Consider the following 23,572-nt stretch of genomic DNA (forward strand, 5'->3'; position numbering starts at 1 on the left):
AAACTTTGCCATGGGAAACATTAAGCAACTTCTAAGCTTAGACATACACTGTTTACAGTGAATTATATATTTCCTAACATCTGCCATTTAGTATTGCAAGAAAAGTTTTTTGAGGATTAGTTGTTTCCTTCCTACCCTAAACTGTGAATTGTACAAAGAATAGTGGTTTTCTGCTCTTTTCTGAATGGCAGGTTATTTTCAGGTGTTTCACTATTCCAATCGTACAATATATTTCTCCTTCATACTTTTGCAAAAGCATTAAAAATACATTCTAAGTTTGGATGCCCTATGTATTACATTAACTGCATTACTTTTCTTCCCACACCAGTTCTTGTGGTGCTGGTTGTATTCTGTTTTGGCAGAGTCTGAGAAACTCTCTTTAAAGATCAGTTAAAGAAATAACAAGCACAGGCGTGCTCTTGACACGATTTTTGTTTTTCTGGATCAGTAGAACTGTATTCTTATTTTAATGTAGTGCCTTGCCTTGCTTGAAACATAGTTTTACTGTTAATTTAATTGTATTTAAGAAACATCTAAAATGTTTCCTAAAGCTCTTGCTTTTGATATCCAGGTTTTATGGAAGAACCCTTGCTTCCATTTAACAAAAAATTCCTAATGTACAATTGCTTTAGAAAAAGCTTGAGCTGTTCTATGTAATTAACAAAGAAACCCCAAAACATAAAAATAAATGAGAGCTTAGGTTACAGATCAACCCCTAGTGCAGTTTCGTGGGTGATTTGATTTTCTGAACCGATGGTTATTTTGATACTAAGGAATATGTATCAATTATAAATATGGCACAAATACTTTTGTCATCGTTTAGAAAAATGAATAGTTTAGATACTAGTTTATCCTGAGTTGCAATAAATGCCACTGGAGCATGAAAAATATGTGCTAGTTCTATTTTTAATGTGTGTTCCGTGTACCAGAGGACAGATGAAAGATGCAGTATCTGAGTACAACTGTAAAGTAACACCACAGTGCTAACATGATTAGTGGCTGTAGTGTTTGGGTCTGAATGTAACCCTGTTGTGGAGTTTGTTGTATGAAATGGGTACTCATACAGAATTATGAAAGCTAGAGATAAGCATTGGCCGCTCAATCCATGCTGCTGTTTTGGATGGTTGTCTGATTTTCACTGTAACCTGAGGGTCAGTTTTGCTGGATGGGAATTGCCAGGGAATGTTATAATGTCATCTGTTACTGAGATAGCCTAAGACTGAACTTTTCAAATGTTGTTGCCAAAAGCTGGTATTTGAAGTTGAAAGGACAAAAGGGTGCAGGTGATCTCACAAACAAGAAGTTTCTCTCTGTTTATGACTAAAGTAAATATTTAAAATAAATAAGGTTTTTGTGTTCCTTAGCTACATTAAAATGCTTTCAGACTCTGTATACATGTTGCTGTGCTGGTTGCATTTGTTACTGATCTCAATCCAGCTACCTGTGCTTCTTTCTTCTACACTGGATTATTCTGCTGGCTGCTTCTTTGGATTTGACATTTCACCACCTGCAGGATGGCTATCCAAAAAGCGCTTGTTCCTATGCCATTACAGGTCTTTGGGAGTTCTCCCAGTAGTTTGAATGGAAGCCATGTGGGGCACTTTTGTGATCTATACATGAGAAACAATTTTACCAGCTTCCTTATCTCCACTTTCAGAGTGTAATCCAGGCTACAGCTTTGCTTGGTAAATTCTACCCGTTCTGGTAGTTTGCTTATTTCAGCATTTTGCCTTGGGAGCTGAGAGGCTTGAGTTTGAGTGCTCCAAACTCAGGTGCATGAGGAGGAGGAGTTGCCTTGCTGGGCCACATTTAAAGGACTCTCCAGCATTCACCCAAATGCTCTGTTTGGAAACAGATTTGCATGTCAACTCCTCTTCCTCCTCCTCTATTCAGATGTGCCTACTTTCCAAACAAAGGCAGTGGGTCAGCTGGATCATGCCTGTGAAGTGCCAGTTAGGCCACTTTGCTTAACACAGCAGTTCCCAGATTTGTCTCTGGAGGTGGGACACTGCCAGTTTTAGTGTGTTAGTGTGTTTGTGTGTAAGTGGAGCAAAGCAATCGTCCTAATTGTTGCAGTTAGTAATGCTGCCATATAGTGGAACACCTTACCTAAAAATTAAAGTTTTGCAGTTTTCTAGCAACAGCAGGGCTCTGGATTTGCCTGGTCCTTTCAAAAAAGTTATTGTTAACAGCCAACTTTCCTTAGCCAAGAATGCTTCTGCTCAGCTAATACATAGTTAAAATTACTTCTTCAGCATTCATAGTATTCCCATTCACAGAGCAGAATGACTTCATGGGGAAGGATGTAAAACTGCTTTCCAGAGTGAGATTTGACACAAAGGAAGGAAGAAATGCAAAAGAAAGGTCTGACTTTCTCCCTTGTGTTTGCTGTTCTGATAATGTTGACTTTTATAAGGACCCCGGTTGTTAGGCTTTTTTTCCTTGTCTTCCATTTTGCTAGGTGGGAGGATCAGAATTGATACATTTTGGTATGTTGTGCACCTTTTTCACCAACAGATCATTTTGTAACATAAAACCTGTTGTAAGGTGAAGATGAATAAGATTAAAGCCACAACTGAGTAGAAAGCAAATCACAAAGTCAGTCTGAGAACACAAATTAGAGATGGTGCCCAGTTTTTGATAAAACAACACATGCCCAAAATTGCCACTTTACTTTTATGTCCTTTTGTTTTCCTGAGTAAAGAGACAAACAATAGACAAGCACATTTCAGAATTTTTGCCATTTGATGACAAGGTTTTCAGAATTCCTAAAGCAGTTAACAAATCCATTAGAACTGTCAAAAGTGAGGTATATTTAAGTTTAGATTTTGCTTCATTTTATAATCAGAATGGATGTGGATGGATAGTACACCAGAATCAGAATCTAATTTTGACAGTTGTTTCCCAAAATAATAACTGTTTAAAAAAAGCGAATTAAAAATTATTTGGCCAATATTAAAGTTGTCTTTTTTTCTCTAAGTTGTGATTGGTGTTATTGCACTTATTATATGTGAACAGAAAGCAAGCTGCTTTTTTTTCCCAAATTAATATGGGGGTTCATACCTATTTTAATTCTTAATTCTTAAATTTCCTGTCCATTGAGTTCTCAATTCCTTTGGCATGTGAATTAAACGCTCTTTCTAAAGGAAGTGCCCTTGCTGTATCAAAACATTTCAGATCTCCAGTGTGCACGCTTGTGTTTCCTTTTCTGAAGTAGGAAGTAGGCTGAAACTTGTGGTCAGACTCCAGCTGCAACTGAATTCTTATGCAAAAGTTGATTGCAGCTTATAAGAACAACCTTCCTTCTTAAAGGTGCTTTGTAAGCAATTTCTAAACTATTACAGTTAATTTTAATTTTAGCATGTAGACAAAAGTGCAGCACTTGGTTTAATCTACAAGAGGTTAAGCCTAGTCTGAAATACATGAAATGGTTTTGAAAATGCTATTTAATGTGATTATTATATATATGTGATTCTAATATGTACAAGTCTATATCTATAATGTGATTATAATATATACAATTCTATATTGTAGGATAAATCCTTACTGCCTAGTTGGTTTTTATTTTTGTGACCAATTCTGTCCCTATAGCAAACCAGTGAAGTAGCAAAGTTCACGCTATAATATTGCAAACTTGAAGAGGTTGAATTCAAATACTCAACCAGAAATTCCTAAACTTAGAAAAACAGTTGCATGTTTATGTTTGAGACTTTTATCTTCTAAGGCAACTTCTGGTTATATTTTTGTTATTTTACCATGTGATTGTGATTGAAACAATTTATTTTTTTAAAAGAAAAGTAAGCGGATTCTTACAGAGTTGCATGATTTTAGAGCAGTGAGATTGTAATAAAACTTGATGCATTGTGAGAGTCTTAACAGCATCACGGATGTTGACAGTGGTTTTAAACTAAAATTGGCTTGTGTTTAGGATTTGAGAGTTTGAGAAGGCACTGAGGGTTTGCTGATATAACAAGCTGTGCTGAAAAACTGCCTTAACGGTTCTGTTGGTAGTTACTACTATGCTTTATTGCCTTGAGCAATATTGCCAATACAGGCAATTATTGCCTTTATACCCCTCTCCCAGTTTCTGGGAGTACAGGGTATATTAAAGTTGAGAGTATTGTGCCTTTTGTTTTAGCTTAAGTGAAAGCTGCAAAGTATTCCTAGTTTTCAAATGCACTTCAAATTTTACCATAATTGCTTCCCTATAAAAACTGTTATTCTTTCCTTTAAAGGACCATGCAGTCATGCGTAAAAAAAAAAATTTACTGTGTATCCTTAAGTTATGCATTCTTGAAGATAGTTATGAGGTGTGGGTTTTTTTTTTTCTGTAGGAACATTGTTGTTTTTCTGAGGAATAACTTTGATAGTTTCCTCCAGTGGATTTCATGGATAATGCATTTGTTTATTTACTAAGTATGAAGGAAGGACACTGATGCTAATAGCCAATAATCTGAAGCAATAGTAACCTAAAGGGATGCCAGTGAATAACAGGGGGCAGAGTTCTGCATGTTCGTCCAGTGAGGTGTCTGTTGTCATGTTAAGGGGTTGTGTTTGTTTTTTTTACATCTACTGTGTATAGACAGGTTCCAAATGCTGAAAAATACTGAATCCGTAATAGTGGACTAAGGTTCTTGCTCTCTGCACAGATAAGGCTGGATGGAGGTGAGTCTTCAATTAGGAGCTGAAAGCAGTAGATGTTTTTTCAGACTTTTTCTTCTGTTAGGCCTCCTAGATTCCATTTAACTTCCAGTATATTTTAGGCTATTTCTTCATTTTCTCTTGTTTACTACTTTTAACTTAAAAATCCCAAAACCTGGTGCCAAAATTTTCCTTTTGTTGTTGCTAGCAATGCCATAAATTATACAACATTCACATGAATACTTGTGATTTACTTAGATCATTAAATGATATGATCTCTTCAGGTGCATTCCAGGTAGAGAAAAAAGTCCTCTGGTTTTAACCTATGTAATAATGTTTTTCTTTCTGAATTATTAATTAGTTTCATAGTCTGCTGTTTCACCACAGCTACTGATTTCTAATCTTCATTTCAGTGTTGTATTTATCTCTCCTTGTCTGGTCTCTGAAGACACACTAGTGTTAAAATACATAAAATTTAATAGAAGAAGTTATTTATCACAGAATCACAGAATCACCTAGGTTGGAAGGGACCTTTTAAGATCATCTAGTCCAACCGATTAAACAAACAAACAAACAAAAAAAACCAAAACAAAACAAAAAAAAAAAAAACCCCACACAAAAAAAACCCCACTAACCACCAAACCCAACAAAAAAAACCAAACAAAAAACCACACACAAAACACCACCCAACACTAATCCATATCCCTGAGCACCATGTCAACTCCTCTCTTGAATACCTCCAGGGATGGTGCCTCAACCACCTCCCTGGGCAACCCATTCCAATGCCTGACAACCCTTTCAGTAAAGAAATATTTCCTAATATCTAACCTGAACCTCCCCTGGCGTAACTTGAAGCCATTGCCCCTTGTCCTATCATCTGTAACTTGGGAGAAGAGACCGACCCCCGCCTCTCTACAGCCTCCTTTCAGGTACTTGTAGAGAGCGATAAGGTCTCCCCTCAGTCTCCTCTTCCCCAGACTGATTCATTTATGTGCCATCTGCTGGGACAATGCAGAGACCTAATCAAGATTGTACTAGTAATACTGGTGAATTACCTTAATGCACTAAAAAATATACACATAGTGTAATAGTTTTACAATGGAAACAAAAGCTTAAACAAATGAACTGTAATCAGATAATAAAGTGAGATCAATTTTTAGGATCATGACAAAAGAGAATTATTTTCATCCTGAAAGCTACACAACTACGCAGAGAACAAAGAGTTGGAAAGATCTCCTATGCTTAAGAGAAAATGAGGAAGGACACATTTTTATGAGTATGTTCTCTTGAATGTGAGTTGCTGCTGCAGAAGCAAAGCAATGAGCTTAAATACTCTGTTCCAGAATCATCCAAAATTGGTCATGTGCAACATTAAGCGCATTCCCACCCCTCCGCACCCCCTGGTGGATGAATTGTAAAGATCTTTGTACTTCATTTGGAAGCCTTCTGTCTTTACAGAAGGGCTGTGTACCCTCCCCTGCTCTCTTTCCTCCTGAACGTAGGAAACCATATCCATTGGTCTTTTAGAGCTATGCAAAATCTTTCATAAAATTCATAATTCATTAAAAGATTTGATCAAAGTTGGCATTAGCTCTCTCTTCACACTTGTCTCTAATGGAGGAGGTTGAACCTACATTTGGAAGGGGAAGCCCAGATGTATGTTTGCCTGAACAGGCTCTCCTGATACAGAGGATGGGAGTTGAGAATGGTGTGATTGACATATGTTTCTATTCATAAATCAACCTTTGCGAAGCAGATACTAGTGTTGTAGTATTTATGTCTCTCAGGAAGTTTAAGGGAATTCTTACTTCTTTCTTATCAGCCATACTAAATATGTGGGTGAAGTACAGGGTCCTGTGCCTGTGTTTAAAGAGCTGTAGATGAAAGATTGTAGCATAAATCATAAGAAAACCACAGGACAACTGAAACAAAATATTTGTGGTGCCCCATGTTAGTATTGTTCATTGAGCTATTCACAAAACTGCCCACACCAAGAAGAGAGATGTAACCCTGAAAATAGTAGTATTGAGTAGCATGCTTAGACCCAGTGATCAGTGACACTGAACACTGTACTCTCAGCATCCAGTGCACTGGATACATCTTAGTATCTTTAATCAGCATTTATTGTTGGTCATCTGTTCTCCACCCAAATTTGTATTCATTTCCTGAGCCCACTAGACTCAAGCTATGCATCATTAGCACATTAGTAAAGCTGGTTTGTAAGTGGAAGATCTCTTTCTTCCCTGCTCCAAGCCTGCTGCTGTTCCTGCTGGAGGGGTGCTTGGAAAGCTCCCTGGGAATGCAGCCTCTTGTCACTGCTCTGCTTCAGGCGGCTGTCATTTGCTTCTGTGTCATCCCTTGATTCCTACAATCAGATCGGATCCATTCAGTTATCTTTCTGGGACTTTTTTCACTTGCAAGCATATGTTTGTGATACCGTCTTCATCTCCATCTGCTAGATGTTTACGTCTGTTCTGATGTCCATTTAATGTGTTTCTGATGCTACTTACGTTGTTATCTGTCAATAGAAGACAAATTTCAGTTGTAGACTACTACATGTGGCAATGAACTCAGTTAATTGAAACAAGCTTATACAGTGTTAGAAATCATTGCTCACATTGTATTGTAAAATGCAGTATCTGTGTGCTACATGAACACATTGTCTGAATTCTTTTATCAGGGTGGTGATTTTGATTTCACACCACTCTGTTTCCACAAAACCAGTTTTTACAATTGCTAAAAACAGTCCAAGCTCTTAGACTTAATTTTTTTTTCCCCTAGATGGTATTTGATTCTAGGTCTGTTTGTTAGTTTATCTTAACTTTTGTTTTATAGATCATTTATGTTTTCCAAAATGATTTTGTAATATTGGGGTAAACTAGATTTTCATGTGTGTGTGGAGCAGGAATTTACTGCTTCAAACCTGCTTGGTTTTTGTGATCCTGCAGTGTGCAGCGTAGTAAGAATTTTGTCCATACTGTAGCAACTGGCTAAACAGGAACTGGAAAGATCATAAGTAGATGGTGCAGGACTTGAGGTTCCACAGGAATAAGTGGATTTTCTCATGTTGCCATGAGTTTATGTTGGAGTTTTGGTTTTTTGGGGGAGATGGGAGTGTGTTTGTATTTTTGTGTTATTTGTTTGTTTCATTTGGTTTGGGGTGGGTTTGTCTTTGTTTGTTTGTTTGTTTGTTTTAAATCTTAAGGTACCTCATTGTCTTTGGACTCAAAACATTCCTTGTTCTTTAACAGGAAGTCTGTTAGTAACCAGAAGGACTGGCTGACCCCAGTGTGGTGTGTTAGCTATAGCCTGACGGAATAGTACAGGAGCGTATATTCATTGCAGGCTTTTCCAAGAACTTGCATACTTACTATATGGGCTATTGATTCTTGTGATGCGCAACCTCCATGAAGCCCAAGTAAACTGGTTGCTGTGTTTGGGACAACGTTTGGATCTTACACACAAATCTGCTTTCTTGTTTACTTGTAGCTCACACTTCTCTGTCATTCCCCGTAGGTACAGACACTGTCTGTTAACCTTCAGAGATGTAGGATTTAATGCTTATCTGCACTGAGTCTCTGGAATGTGTTTTGAACCTCAGACTCCCCTGTGGTTCCAATGGCAAGACTCTAGTCTTATGAATACTTTGGATTTAAGTTCATCCACCAATCCCATAGTGGTGAAAACAGACAGACTTATAGATACAGATGTCTAAAAAGCTTTAAACCAAAATTTTCTTCGGTAGCATAGAGGATATAAGGATCAAGGAAAAAACCTCAGCATTAAGTGTCCTCTTCTCTCTGTACTGGCCTTCGTGCTTATGTGAGAACCAAATGGTGAACACAGAATCTTTTGCCTGTATCTCAGCTGTTCTGCATAATATGCAATATTTCTCCTTAGCTCTCTGTATAGGTCATCTTCCATTGACGTGAATTTTTTTACTTCCATTTCTGACTGGAATACTATCCAAGAGCAGTGGAAGTCTTGCTCTGGCTACTTGTGGTTGACTCCTCTCATTCCTTGCCTGTAGCTTTTAAGAGTCAACTTTCACTGTCATTTCTTTTTCTACTGTTTAAGAATTTCCTGTTCTTCAAACCTCAACCTCTTAAGATAAACTTGGTCTCGCAGTTTTCCCTAATTTTCTGCTACATTATTGTTCTTAGATGTTCCAGCTGAAGGTTTGGAGCCTTCCATTCTATCGGGCATTCAGGCTGTCAGGCCTATCTCAGAGAGCAAATGCAGAACTGCTTTTTCACCTGAGGTATTGCTGATGCAGTGATTTCTAAACCTCAAGCAGAGTTCATAAACTCTGCCTCCCAGTTACTGTAACACACCGATAATTTCCTGAGTTCGTTCTTTATATGAATGGTAAAATTTACTTGTACCATGAGAAAATGGTTCTTATCTGAATATATTGATTTGCTCTTTCCAAATGTATGTGTAATTTCAGGATTTATTTTAAATCCTGTGTAAGAATAAAATTGGTTTTAAGATTATTATTTTTTTAGCACTTTTCCTGTTCCCTGTCTTATTTCAGATGTTGCAGTTGTGGACATGAGCGATATTTCCAAGCAGCCATCACTGTTCTACCACCTTGGTGTGCGTGAAAGCTTTGACATGGCTAATAATGTTATACTCTACCATGACACTGATGCTGACACTGCTCAGTCTCTCAAGGTAAGGTTCTCACTTCAAAATTTGCTTCATTTTAGAAGTGTATTTAAATATCTTTTCATCTGTTTTTCTGAAACTTCCATTGAATGTGATTTCCTGATAGCTATGTAACAAAATCATGCTAGAAAAACAGCTGCTAGTAAAAATACTAATGATTAGAATAGTATAAAAGCTTGTTATTAAGAGAAGGTCCATAATATGGAACCGATTTTCTTCAGATGTTTCGACTTGAAGTAAGAGTGCAAGTCTGATTTTTTTTTCCTTCCTTTCCCCCTTTTAATTTGAGTATATGTAAAAAAAAAAGTTATGGTCTGTATAATGATAATGCTTGAAAAAAGGCTGTATTGCAACCTACTCCTACTATTGAAACACTTCTGTCAGATGAGGTTTGTGTCTCCTAGGTGCTGAGTAGCTAAGACTACACAGGAATCTGCTTTTTATTACTGCTTATAGATAAAAAAGAGATCCTCACCAAATCTTTTTATAGGCTTGCTGTTCATTTTTTATAGTAGGGTAATACCTGCTGTACATTTAAGTCCTGAAATTGCGGTTCTGGATGCAGGTCATATTGTGGATGTTTCTGTCTTTCTCAGTGCAGGTTCTCTTTGGTTTAGGTCACATTTAGACTTTTATCCTCTGTGTCATCACCTACTGCTGCTTTTACTATCATCCATTTTCTTGCTGTTTTCACTGAGCGCAGCGTTGTCCATGCTTCCTGTTTTTTTTCCTTATTTTGTGTTATTAGCCCTAACTACTTTATATTTTTCACACCACCAATGTCCAAAAATCTTTTTTGGAATTCTCCAACCTCTCTTGATCCTATAAGAATATTAAGTTTAATCTTATTTTGTATGTCTCCTTCTCTTTCACGGAAAAGCTCTGTTCCGTCACAGCTTCTCTTTCCTCTTTTCTGCTCTCAGTGTCATCAATTTTACTCTGATGTGTCTAGTATCCCATACTTCGTTTCTTCAGGTGGTGATCCACATCCACATTCACATTCCATGTGACCTGGAGTCACAAGTACTCAGAGTTGGAGCCTCTCATGCTCTTTGCTCAAAGAGGTTATCCGTGTGGATATGTGCTAAGGCATACTTGCATGCCCTCCATTCCTCTAGCTAATCTGAGTGGGCAGGGATACAACTTTTCATCCTGCATTGTTCATATGCCTGACTGCAAGGAGATCTCTCATTTTTATTTTTCTTTAACACATTTTTACATTTCTTTTGTGCTGTCACTCAGATGTTTTGATCAATTTAGTTCTCCCAAGGATATGCCAAAGCTTGGGAAGCACAGGCTAGTAATCCTCTATTTGTCTCTACCCAATGAAGATCTCTGTGGATGGCTTTGATTGCTGCACTTTGTGCCAAGCACACACGCAAGCACCTGCTCCATAACTGGAGCGCTGAACAACCTCCACAGTTGCATCGATCCATGGGTTGGATCTTCAGATTGTTGCCAGAACAAGTCTTTGCAGTGTCAGTTCTGGGGCTTTTTTTTCCAAGAATGTGCAGCTCAAGGACAAGTCTGGGGACCTGGGAACACTGGAGTGTGACCAGGTCACTTCAGGCTAGAAAAGCTATTATCTGCCTTCATCTTTCTTCTGCTGGGAACTCTGTGAGCTTCACTGATCCTCTTCCTCATCTCCCAGCTTTTTCCATAACCTCCTCAGCCTGCATAGGCCCGTATCTTACTGTGGGATCAGAGCGCTTGAATTAAGTTGCTGGAACCAAGTAGAAGAGATCTTCTGGATCAAGTGCTAGAGTAGTTTAAGTAGGCTTTGGGACATGGTTCAGTCCTACCCTGATGTCCTTGATACCTCTTCTGCAATTAAGTTCAGTGTTGGATACCATTCCAATAAGCTAATACACCCTTCTTAGGAATACTTGAGAAGCTTGGAGTCTTTCAGTGAAGAACAGTTCATGACACATTTCATGGCTTAGTTCTCAGAAGAATTCATTTCTCCCTGGTGAGAAAGATCTTTATCTGCAGTAGATAGCTCTATTAGAGATACTTGCTTAGCTAGGTAGACATATTAATTTACAGATATGTGATATTTCAGATGTCTAAGACTTCTATCACTTTTGTTCTGAGGTATTTTATTGGGCTTAAGGAGTTTGAGTTAGTAATTCTGTTTAGGTTTTGGTAGCTTAATACGTATTTTTGAGTGTCTGCTGGTGTTTCTTTATTCTTGGGTTTATGACTAATTTGGTCAGGTTTTTTCCCCCTTCCTTTCAGGAATTTATTACTTTACTTGGATCTAGGTTGCTGTGCATGCCTCTTAAGAGTGGCTAGCCTAAGTGTTATAAAGGCAGTGTTCATGACTGCTATTACTTCTACTGGAAAGATCTGTGAAGTTCAGGCAGCCTGACTTTATATAGCTTATTTCTTAGGGCCCATCCTGAAATTCTCCCAAGACTTGTCTCTTCAATTTCACTAATGTTCTTTCCAAAACAACCTAGTTCCAAGCATATAAAAGAATATATAAAGCAGATTTAAAGGTGGTCATATTTGCAGAACTAAACCTGTTAGATGGTCCCTGATATTTTGTCTGTTGTTGAGGAAAAGGGTGCATGGACAATATAATTTTGGTGCAGTGGTTGTCCAAGTTTCAGGCAGTCATATGTGAAGTTGCTTAAGCAGAATCATCTTAGGTTGTCAGAGCACATATAATTAAATTATATCAATAACCTTGCTTAGAAACAGGTCTATATCTCACATTTGCTTCATGACTTACCTGGAGATCTCTTTAGTTTCACAAAGCGGTGTGCATTGGACATGGAAGCCATCACTAGAATGAGGAGGAGGTTACTTACCAGCAACTGGAGATCTTTGAGGTCTGGTTTACATGCCCATTGGTTTATCATATGCCTCATAGTATCAATAACTCTCTTTATATTTTGAGGTGAGAAGAATTAGGGTGTAGGTGGAGTGTGTTGGTCTGTGCCCATCCAGGTAGGAAAGGAGTCTTAGGTATCTTAAGGATACTCTTTCAGAGGAAAAAAAAAAAAAAATATCTCCAGCTTGGAATGATTTTGTTTCACAAATGTGTGGAGTGTCTGTCTACCACCAAGTAGAACTTCATCTTCTGGGCACTTCTTTAAATATGTTTCTTTTTTGAATCATTAATTTTTTTCTAACCTGAACTATTAAGACTTTTCTCAATGTTCTGTTCCTATACTTGGAATTTGCTGCAGCGGGAAATGTGGATTATGCTGTGAAGAACACGTGTGTGTGTATATATATGTATACCAGTTATTTTTATTGGAAATAATAACTTCCAGTAAAAATTAATAAAGATTTTTTTTTTTTTTTCCCAGGATATGGTATCTCAGAAAAACACAGTAAGTATTAAATCCACTTTCATTTTAAAACACAAAATTAAGATACTACATTTGAAGCAAGCCTTAATAACAAAGCTGCCAAGCATATATATGCTCTAGATGATTGAAGGAAGCCTGTTTTATGTATACAATTCAAACTAGTGGAAATCTTGCTGACTCCGTTTCCAAGGTAAAGCTAGATTAAAAAATTACTTTTCTTTAGAAATTCTTCTTTAAGTTCTAGAAAAGTGCCAGTAGATATGTTATATATGTAGGTTGATGGATCAAAATGTAAACTCAGAAATTCAAAGTCTCTTTCTCTCTCTACTACTTTCATCCACTTGTGCAAATGTATATGTGTGTGATACCTTAATACAGGATTTACTTTTGTATCTCAAACAGCTTTGGCTACTGTATACCCATCCCTCTTCCTCACAAATTCACAGGTTTGACTTAGGAATGCAAAAGCTTGTTTCCCAAAGTAAAAATATTCTTACCTTTAATGCAAGTAAACCCGAACAAGTAAGTAAGCCTGAACCAAGGTAAAATTTAGTGGTTATTTTAGGCTTATTGGAATATGCCACAATATCTTAGACCATTATATATTTTGTCATACTTTACATCATGTTAGTGGTTATTTTTGTTAAACACTACACTGTTATTTTGAAGACTATTGAATTTGCAAAAATCTTAAACTTCCATTTATCCTTTTCTCTTTCCCTACATTCACTGTATACTTTTATTTTCTTTTGAAGAATATAGAGCAGGACTAAAATAATAAAATGCTCTTAGAGCTTGCTAATAATTTAAAATAAAACTAGAAGAGATAATGCGTTAGTCACAGCAGTTTATTTTGAGCTGCTGTTTATACTTGGCCACAGGGCTGCATGCAGGCTAAAGATAGATCAGGTTGAGCACATGAGTAAATACAGGTCATTTTGCTGTCTGTCTTGGTGATCTTTGAACTAGTTTTACCCATGGGGTGAGAAATGCATTTACTGGCCTGTAGCTCTGTGAATGGGGGGAGCTCAGAATGAGGTGGATTTTCTTGTGAATGCTACTATCCATTGACTGGTGGATGATCAAAATATCACAAGCATGTGTTTTCCCATCCAGAACAAGAGGGAGAATTGTGACTGAGCCATTTGGTGGTAATTCCAGAAATGGAGTAAAGGCAAAGAGGACGGTAGCAAGTTCAGCCTAGTGCGATCAGATTAGCACCCTGCAGTCTTTTCTTTTGGCAGGTTCTTTTTCCCACAGAGGGGGAGGTATTTACTTCATGTGGAAGAGAAGAAAAGATGGATCTGATGACATGGTTTCTGCAGCAGGGCCTGGTATTAGACCTGTAAACACCATGTGGCTAGCAAAAGGGGCAGGGAGGCATACTGAAACTAGGATCCTGATTTCCTACTTTAAAAAGGGTGGATTGCCTAACCCACTTTCTTCAAGTGCTTAAATTAAGAAAACAATTGTGAGTAAAATACAATGAGGAAAAAATAAATGGCTTTAAATATCAAGTATGTATTCTTCACACTTTTGTGTTATTTGAGCTTGTGCATATTCTCTTTTATTAGATAAATATACTCCCGTATTGCATTCTCAGTTTTTTAATCGGAAATTACGAAAAACTAATTAGCAAGCTAAGTAGTTAATAGGTTTCAACTTTGTTTTTCGAAGTTGGGCTGACTTCAGATAGACAGTTGCTTTCCCCTCCTTTTGGATCCAATGAGTTGTCATGAGAGGCATGCAGTTTGCCTCCCCAGTATGGTGCTACTTGCTTCATACATTTTACAACCGTACAGGCCATGTCTTGTTTGAAGTTAATTGCTAATGAGGGTTGCTGTGCTAGTTAAGTAGATACAGAACTGGTGTGAAATTACTGAGTCCAATCAAGTACATGGTGAATATTAGGTACAACCCTTGCACTAGGGTTTTGTATTTTCCTTTCACTTTTCCTGATTGAAAAGTGTGGTACGCCCCTGCCATAGCAGTGGAACAGCAGAAAGAGCTTAAACACGCTCTTCCCTAGCATCTGCAGACATGTTGGAAACAGGATCGATACTGGAGCTGCTAAGCCTTCTTCCAACCCAGAGGTAGCCACAGGAATACTATTGCTGGTTTTATGTAAGTCCTCTCTGTACCTTACAAGCTCTGTGTCCAAGCGTCTGCACTGTGTATAAGTGCAGAGGGACAACTGAGATTGCTACTAGACGCTGCACACCATTTTTCCAGCAGCACAAGTGGAACTTTTTGTGGCTGCTGTGGCTCAGAGCTTTCTGTGAGGTTTCCCTGCCCTCACCTTTGCTATTTATCCTGCAAATCTCTAGTCATGTACAAAGGTGCAAAAAAATCATAGCACAGAATAGGTGTTGAGCCGTGTTAAAGCTATGGAGAAGATGAATGTCTACTGTGTCCTTTATGGTGATTTTCTTTTGTGTATTACAAGTAAGCCTTGAAGAAAATTGGTGTTTTCCTTGTAAGGAAACTGGTATGCTAATTCAGCATCAAGGAGGAGGCAAGAGCAAGGGAATTGGACTTACAGCTGAAAACAATGCATAGAAAAAAAGGTCAGCAATTCATTTGGGATTTGGCATGAGTATAGCTGATCTAACAGTGAAAATTATACAGTAGTATGCTGGGGTGATGTAAATCTGAGATATTTAATAGCTTACTGTCTGAAAAAAGAGTGTGAGAATAAGAGAACTTCCTTCCACTATCGAGGAATGAAATTTTCAGGGATAAGATAAGATGTGGAATGTGATTCGGTTCTACTTGGCTCCCCCAAACAAGCAATTAAAATTCTTAATTTATGGCATCCTTGGATACAAAAGGAAAGAATTATTTGCTATGGGAGTTCAGTTCCCAAGAAAGAATTGCCCTAGCATGAAATTCAAGGTCAAGATTCTGTGTCCCATTGGTTAGTTTTCGTTCTATAGAGCTCATCTGAGCTTTGAGGACTATCTGCTGCTAATTTTACTTAGGGTATATGCACAGCTTCCTAGTTTCTGTCAAAATAATCATTGATAAAATAAATTGCAAACACGCAGACTTGCAGAACAGTTTGATTCCTGTGTCAGTATGGAAGAATCAAGATTTGAGAAAACAGTGGATGCTGCTGGACTGTAGGGTAGAGGAAGATAAATTTATCTGTGGAAAATGGGTTTGTGCTTTGGAGTTTCTTTAGATGTCAGTTAAACATTGGTTTACTGGAGAAATGAAATTTCAAGGATTTTCAAAAGCAAAAAATGCTTAAAAATATGATCTTCCTCCAAACCAATATAACAGACAAAATCCATGGGAATGTTCACTTTTGATGCAATGTTTTGTTGCTATCCTTGATGTTTTGTTTTTTTTTAATAGGGAAATTTCCTCTCCTTTTACAGAACTTTAAGAAATGGTGAATAAAAAAAAGTCCCAGATTGAAGGAAAGAGTGCATAAGGGGCTTTTTAAAACCTGCTGGAGTCAGGAAGCAGAATGTACAGCCCTTCTGGCAATAGTTTTAGCATTGTTTGCACATAGTTTGAGATACATACATTGATTGTTTTGATTTGTTTGAATGTGATACTGAGAAGTTCCTACTTTGGAAAAATTATGATGGCAAGTACAGAATATAAGGAGAAAGACTTAATAGTTAATTTTTCTTTAGTTGATGGTATGCCTGAAGACATTTGAATAACCCTGTTAATTGCTTTCAGGGAAGGTATTTAAAGGAAAGTAAGCTGGCCATTAAACCAAAAGGTTTATTATAGTATGCTTAGGCCTGTGGGCCTGATGAAGTATTTTCAGAGATTTAATTTTTTTTTTTTTTTCATTAAATCCTGTAGCAGCTCTTATAGTAAGCAGAGAATAATGTCTGGGCCATGGAGGAGTCATTAGCAAAAATTCTCCTTGATCTAAAGGGAACAGGGTTGCAATTTATCCTTGCCACAAGGAATTTTTATGTTGAAAAATCACTTTTTATTGTAATTGGCAGAAAGTCTCTTCAGAGTTTCGGTAGCTGTATAAAGTAGACTGTATCTACTATTTCAAGGAAATGAACATTTAAGAAAACTAAATAGAAAGATTTTGGCACTTTGACTCATATTCTCCAATTTAGTAGCCCCAGTAGATTGATGTGAGAGCCAAGACTCTAAAGTATGATTACATTATATGAATTTAACAATCTGAAAAAGTAGTATTGCAGAGTAAGTTTCTATTTTTATTTTCTGATTATTTTTACAATATATAAAAGTTTGTGTGATATGGTTGTTTAACGATGTATTTCCAAAAAAATCCTGAGGCGGCAAAAGTATTAAAAGTGTTTGCAAAGGGCACAGAATGAAAGAGGACTAGGAATGTCTTTAATACAGACTTTCCTTTGGGGGGAGAATACTGCAAAGGGAATGGATAACCCATTAAATACTACTTTTAATGTGTCTGATCACGAAATATACCACTGTTACTATTGATATAATAAAACCCAAGGCTTTTAAAATTTATTTATGAAAGTTAGTTTTTATGGAAATGTTACTATCTCAAGGGATGTGTATTTGTAGTGGTTGGATTATAGTTAACTAATAGGTAATGAATCTGATAGCTTCATAAAAGTAAGACTTGAAAGCATCTTAATGATTACAGAAGGAGCTGTATAGACAAATAAATAATGTAGATAGAGAAATTTTACATTCTGTATGGCAAAGTACTGCATTGGTTTCTTGGCCTTGTAAATATGGACTTGCTAGAAATATCTATATTCATTTTCTGTTGTTTCTTTCTCTAATAATTTCTCTATTCATGTGTCATGTCTGTCTTTTTGATTCTTATGCTGTTTTGTGGTGGTGTTTTCCTTTTTGTTGTTTTATTTCAATTTGGAGTAGGTTGCCAACCACAAAGCTTTTCTTCGGGTTCAAGTACCTCCTGAATACCACAATGGTAATAAGATAGGCAAAGTATGTATCACTTTAAATCTGCTTTCTGTTGAATAGATATGCTGTCTTATTACTGTGTTTCTAGGCATTTAAAAATGTATAAAGATACACAAAGAATAGTGCTTGGCAGGGCCCTTCCTTCAAAGAGATTGTAAACTTGGAGTACTAGTTCCTTGCAAGCTAGATTCTGAGCATTTAGAATGTTTGGCTTGTGATCATATCTCTTCACAATCTTTACGTAAAAATACTGCTTAAATTCAACTTTAGAAAAGGAAGTATTTTTTAAGAGTTTGTAATACCTTAGTCATGTATATCGCAAGCTGCATAGGAATGTAATGTCACAGAAAACTACTGTGAAAGCCTTAAGTCTGAAGACAACAGTGAATTAAACTCTCTGAACACTCAGGAGTTAGTGACGACTTTGAGTGAATGCAGTTCATTTTCTGTTATCCTGTGTGTTTTCCATCTAACTGCTTTGAAAGGTATGGTAAGCACTCCTAATACTCTTGAGTAAGTGGTAAAACGAACTACATGGCTCAAGTAAAATAATTGGGCTATTAGCTGTGCAGGCATAGTTCCCTCTCTGAAAATGCAGAGATTTTACTCAACACTATTTCTCTTGGGGGGGGGGAAAGCCCTTTAATTACAGTGGAGCATCTCTGTCACAAAGCGACAGTTACACTGGAATAAATGTAGCAGTTCAATTGAAAAAAAAAAGGTTTATGTTATTAAGGTCAAAAGTTTACTTTTAACAGCATTAGCAAAATGTTTAGAGTATTTTAAGACAAAAAGCACTTTACATTTGGCCCTACTTGCCCGATCCCTGAGGAATGCCACTCATCACTGGTTTCTACTTGGACATCGAGCCGTTGGTAACAATCCTTTGAGTGCAGCCAGACAGTTTCTTATGCACCATGTGATCCATCTATCAAGTCTGTCTCTTTCCAATTTAGAGACCAGGAAGTCATGCAGGACAGTGTCAAACGCTTTGCACAAGTTCAGGTAGATGATGTCTGTTGCTCTCTACTTAGCCATCCATGCTGTAACCCCATCATAGAAGGCCACCAAATTTGTCAGGCATGACTTGCTCCTGGTGAAGCCATGTTGGCTGTCACCAATCACCTCCTTATTTTCGATGTGCCTTAGCAGAGTTTCCAGGAGGATCTGCTCCATGATCTTGCCCAGGCACAGAGGTGAGACTAACTGGCCTGTAGTTCCCCAGCTCTTCCTTTTTTCCCTTTTTGAAAATGGGAGTTACATTTCCCCTTTTCCAGTCAGTGGGAACTTCACCAAACTGCCATGACTTCTCAAATATAATGGAAAGCGGCTTAGCAACGTCATCCACCAGCTCCCTCAGGACCCACAGATGGATTTTGTCAGTATCTAGGGACTTGCATACCTTCAGGTTCCTTAGAAGGTCTTGTATGAAGGGGCTTTATAATTTATTATATGTAAATATAATAAATATGTAAATATCAGACAGAAGGAGCTAGAAAATTGGAGCTGGTTTCTTTTCAGACAAGGTGACATGCTCAAATATATGCAGGGTTCGTGACTTCTGCACACAAAAATGTGTCTGTCATAGATAAAAAATGGGGTTTTAATTGCATAGATTTCACTATCCAAAAAGAGGCAAGAAATCTAAGTGAAATAGATGAGATGTTGGCTGAATAAGATTAATACAGTGTTTCACACGTATCATTTAATTTTTTTCTGAAAATTGCTTTTGCAGTAGGTAAGTGCAGCTCTCTTTGAGTCACAAGGTACATCATACTTCAAACTGGATTTTTTTTTTTTCCATTGCAGGAAGAGCTAATTCACTGTTACAGGTTTAAGGATGGAGTTTATACACAAGAAGCTTTTACATTGCACTGAACTCAGTGTTTATTTGAGTGAACCTGAGACTAAAATCGTTTTAACATACTGGTAGTTTGGGTTGCAAGTCTTCTGACTTTTTTGTAGGAAGTTAAGATGACTTTGCAACAGATGATATAGTTACAACACTGTACTGTAGAATTTTTGAGGAAGGAATGTGGCTTGATCTTTATCTGTTAGAAATAATTTAAAATTCTAAATCCTTGCAGTCTCGGATCAGCAACAGGTTGTCACTGATACAGTTTTTTTCCATCTGTATTTTTAGTAACTGCCTGCCCTACATTGTTACTTCCTATGAACAGTTTATTTCTCTTGTCTGGTTTATTAATGCATATAAAAATGTGCAATCTTCATATCCATTCTTTCCATTGTCTCAGCATTCTCCCATTGTTCAAGGTGACTTTAAATCGCTGCGGCTTTACTGCAGGCTTAGATGATATGAAAAAATGAAAGGTATGATTTGCTGTATGTATTTGATGCCTTTATTTGATGCCTTGATATCCCCAAGGTGACGGTTGAGGGGTATTTAGTGGTAGTTGGTTGCATTAGGTGTATCATACTGTCCCATACTTCAGTGGTCCTATCTGGTTACTCTGAAATGCAAAGCTTACTTTTCTTTTAACCACCAGAGAATTGCCGTAGCTCAAAATGGGATAATGGTGCTTCTAGTAGCTGTGGAAAACTTTGCAGTTGTCTGCTTTTTGGAATCTTGCTCAGGAGTTGAAGGCTCCGAACTTGCTGGTTCTGGGCTCTGAAGGGCATTTTGTGTTTCCTCTCCCCTTTCAGCGCCTTGAGCATGTTTACACTTTTTATGTGGAATGATAAGAATTTTTGGTTTTTAATTCTAGAATTTTGTGTTAAAAGTCTTACATGTATTACGAAACATCTCAAAGTTTTGTTGTTTGTGGGTTTGATGTTTGATGGCAGCATATAGCAGGTGTTTTGTACACTGCGTTGGATTAAACGTCTCCATGAAGTCCTTCCAATGCCTGTGGTTTTCTCTCTCTTTGTGGGGAGCTCTGCATCATATTCTTCCTAGCACAGAGAGAGTTGAGAGGGTGCTCGTACATCCCTGACCAAAAAAATTTGGGAGCGGAAGGTTAGCTGGTAACTGTCAGACCCAAGTAAGGTCCATGCATCGCATAAAAAATTGAACAGTTTTGTTATATTGTCTCCTAATAGATCCGGACCCTTATTCATCACTCTTGTTAATGTTTGTAACTCTTCCAGAGAAAATTCCTTGAATTTAATGCTTGCAAATCCTGTGCTAAACAGTGTGCTAAAGCTTCATAGTGCACCAGACCTAATCTAACTGGTTTTTATGACAGCAAAATATTCTGTGTATACACAAACATATTTCCACTTTCATTTGTTTTCTAAACTGTACCTGTTTTTCTTTCAGGCTTCCAGTGGCAATTATTATTTTATTCCATACATCGTCACACCCTGTGCTGACTACTTTTGCTGTGAAAGTGATGCCCAACGAAGAGCTTCTGAGTACATGCAACCCAGCTGGGACAATATCCTGGGGCCACTTTGTGTCCCACTGGTGGACAAGTTTATCAGCCTTCTCAAGGATGTTCATGTTACATCATGGTAATTTTACAACACACACACCTCCAGAACATTTGGTAGTCTCTTTTTAATGTTATAAAAAAAGATACAGAATCTCTAGCAGCATTGATTTTTTTTTTTTTTTTTTCAATTTTCTTATTTTTCACTGCACTTAACGTGTTAAAAGAAACCACTAACTTTACTGCTTTCTGTATTGATGTCCTACAGCTGTTGCAGTTAACTAACCATGTTATGCTAGAAAGTGATTTCTGGTTACTTTCTGAAATACCAGTAAGCAAAGGCGGTCCAAGGGGAAGGTAAAGTGCTAAAGTATACATTATAGTGCATAAAGTTGTAATAGGAGATAAGATGACAGCCTCTTCACAGAGCTCAAAGGCAAAGACTCTCCATTTCTGTCACCAAATACGTGTATATATATGGCAGCAATGGGCAATCAAATGTAACTTCTGTGGTTTTGTGGTTTGGTTTGTTATTTTTGATTTTGCTAGTTTTTTTGTTTGTGGGTTTGGGGTTTTTGTTTGTTTTTCGTTGGGTTTGGTTTTTTTTTTTAAGTATTAGCCTTCTGATATCACCTAATAAACATGATACTGTTCTGCCGCTTCTACAAGGGACTGTTGGAGTTTTGAGGATTGGGGCTGGAGATGGAAATCTCTCTTTCTTGATTGTTCACCCTGTACTCTGCAGCTAGTCTAGTTCTGTTTGTGTTTCTGAAAACACTGAGAGAGACTGAGCTTTGAGGTCTTCCTTTTCCGGTGTCTGCTGCATGAAGCACTGAGGGCCTTGGATTTCTTTCTCTTTCACCATTGCCATCCCACTCCAGTGAAAGGCTTGCCTAAAAAACTCCCTTTTTTTCATCTTGTTCCACTCTTAAGACTGCGCAGATGACCCTGCCCACACACACCTTGTCCCTTATATCTCCATCCATGTCAGGTCTGCTATTCTCTGGCATCTTGATAGGCAGCGACTGGGATATTGCCGGCCTGAAGAAGCTCAGGCTGTCGCCTCCTACTTCTCCAAAACAGTGCTAGAGGGGAGGCTACATGCAAGCAATACAGGCCCACTTTGAGGAGAGGGACAAGAGGAGGAGCAGAAACTCAGTAAAGTTGGTCAGCATACAGGAGAGCTGTGTTGCATCATTCTTGAAAGTGAGGCACTCCCATTCCGAAGTCATTTGGGTACTTTGAAAAACATTATCCAGTACCTCCCTTTGGTTCGGTTAGCACAAGGAGGACTAATTATCATTAGCCTGGTAGAAGGCAATGCTGCACAGAAACCTGAGATTGGAAATCCATGGTGAATTAGGCCTAACCTCCACTGACAGTGAAATAACTATTAAAAGCTTTCCAATAGTGCTTACTGTGACCTTGCTGATTTGCATTATAAACATCTTACATGTTATATGTAAGATACAATGTTTATTAGACAGAGAACCTAGTTTTCTTTGCTATGTGTAGGGCTCGTGCTAAGCAAAGTTGAATACCTTGCAATACTCATTTGTAAACAAAAGCATTGTATGCACTTGAGTATCTGTCAGGTGACATCTGCTAACTTCCAAACTACAGACTCGATAAGCTGCTCTAGATAAAGTTACCTCTAAGTAGCCTGTCCAGGTTGTTTATAACTCTCATACAGATAATGTATATATGATTTTGTATTCTACAAATCTCTGGTGTTGCATTGTGCACGGATGTTAGAGTAAATAAGATGCACTTACTGGGGGATTTTACGTAGAACCTGCCCACATTATGTATTGTGTTCATCAAACAGACTGTAACTAAATCAGCTTTTGATGGCTTGTTTTTCTTTTAGTTTCTTTGTCTAAAAGCCTTTTACCTCCTTTCATGATAAAATCACATACTTCCTCTTTACACCACACTGGTCTTTAATCTCTCTGTCACTTTATTATCCCAATTGCTGCTGTCTTCAGGATACAGATACAAAGTACCACATCTGTCATGGTCAGTAATGGGGAAAAAGAAATGCTCCGGTTTTACTGTGTTGATAAAATTATCTCACAATTCTGGGTATAAACATATTGATACATAGCCCCACAGTCTGAGGTTGTGCAAGGTGAAATATGTATAATGAGTAAATGAAAAATGTAGAAACATTTGATGTGCACCTCACTCTTAGGAAATGGTACTTTTTTTACTAGAAATTATGCTTCTTATCAGAAATATAACCATGTTTCACAAGCAATATCTAACAGTCTTCTTCCCATATGTCTATATTCTATTTATTTAGTGCCTATTATAAAGAAACATTGCTCAATGATATTAGAAAAGCTAGAGAGAAGTATCAAGGAGATGAGCTGGCTAAGGAGCTGGCCAGGATTAAGCTTCGTATGGATAATACTGAAGTGCTGACATCCGATATTGTCATAAACCTGCTTCTTTCTTACAGAGATATTCAGGTATGTTCCTAAAGACTAAGGAAGATTATTTTACCGTGGGTTTTTGACTCGTTTGTTCTGCTATACTTCATTGTTTGTTAAACAGTGATTCAAAGCTGACACTAAATTGTTACATTAACAGTTTGGTTTGTCTGTTAGGCAATTTAAGGGGCTTTAGACTCTTATT

The 23,572-nt window shown here is 37.5% G+C and overlaps 1 protein-coding gene across 2 annotated transcripts in view; it reads left to right on the top strand.

Moving 5' to 3' along the window:
* MAP3K15 (mitogen-activated protein kinase kinase kinase 15) overlaps positions 1–23,572 on the top strand; it is a 91,062-nt gene that overhangs the window by 17,260 nt on the left and 50,230 nt on the right. The window contains exons 2-6 of one of the 2 annotated variants that reach the window (XM_074151653.1): positions 9,179–9,318; positions 12,633–12,656; positions 17,493–17,564; positions 20,821–21,014; positions 23,238–23,406. In XM_074151653.1, coding sequence (XP_074007754.1) covers positions 9,179–9,318; positions 12,633–12,656; positions 17,493–17,564; positions 20,821–21,014; positions 23,238–23,406 — 599 coding nt within the window. The remainder of the gene's footprint in view (positions 1–9,178; positions 9,319–12,632; positions 12,657–17,492; positions 17,565–20,820; positions 21,015–23,237; positions 23,407–23,572) is intronic. The other variant, XM_074151661.1, reaches the window with a different exon arrangement.

Source organism: Numenius arquata, chromosome 1 (assembly GCF_964106895.1).
Source record: "Numenius arquata chromosome 1, bNumArq3.hap1.1, whole genome shotgun sequence".
NCBI classification, from domain to species: Eukaryota; Metazoa; Chordata; class Aves; order Charadriiformes; family Scolopacidae; genus Numenius; species Numenius arquata.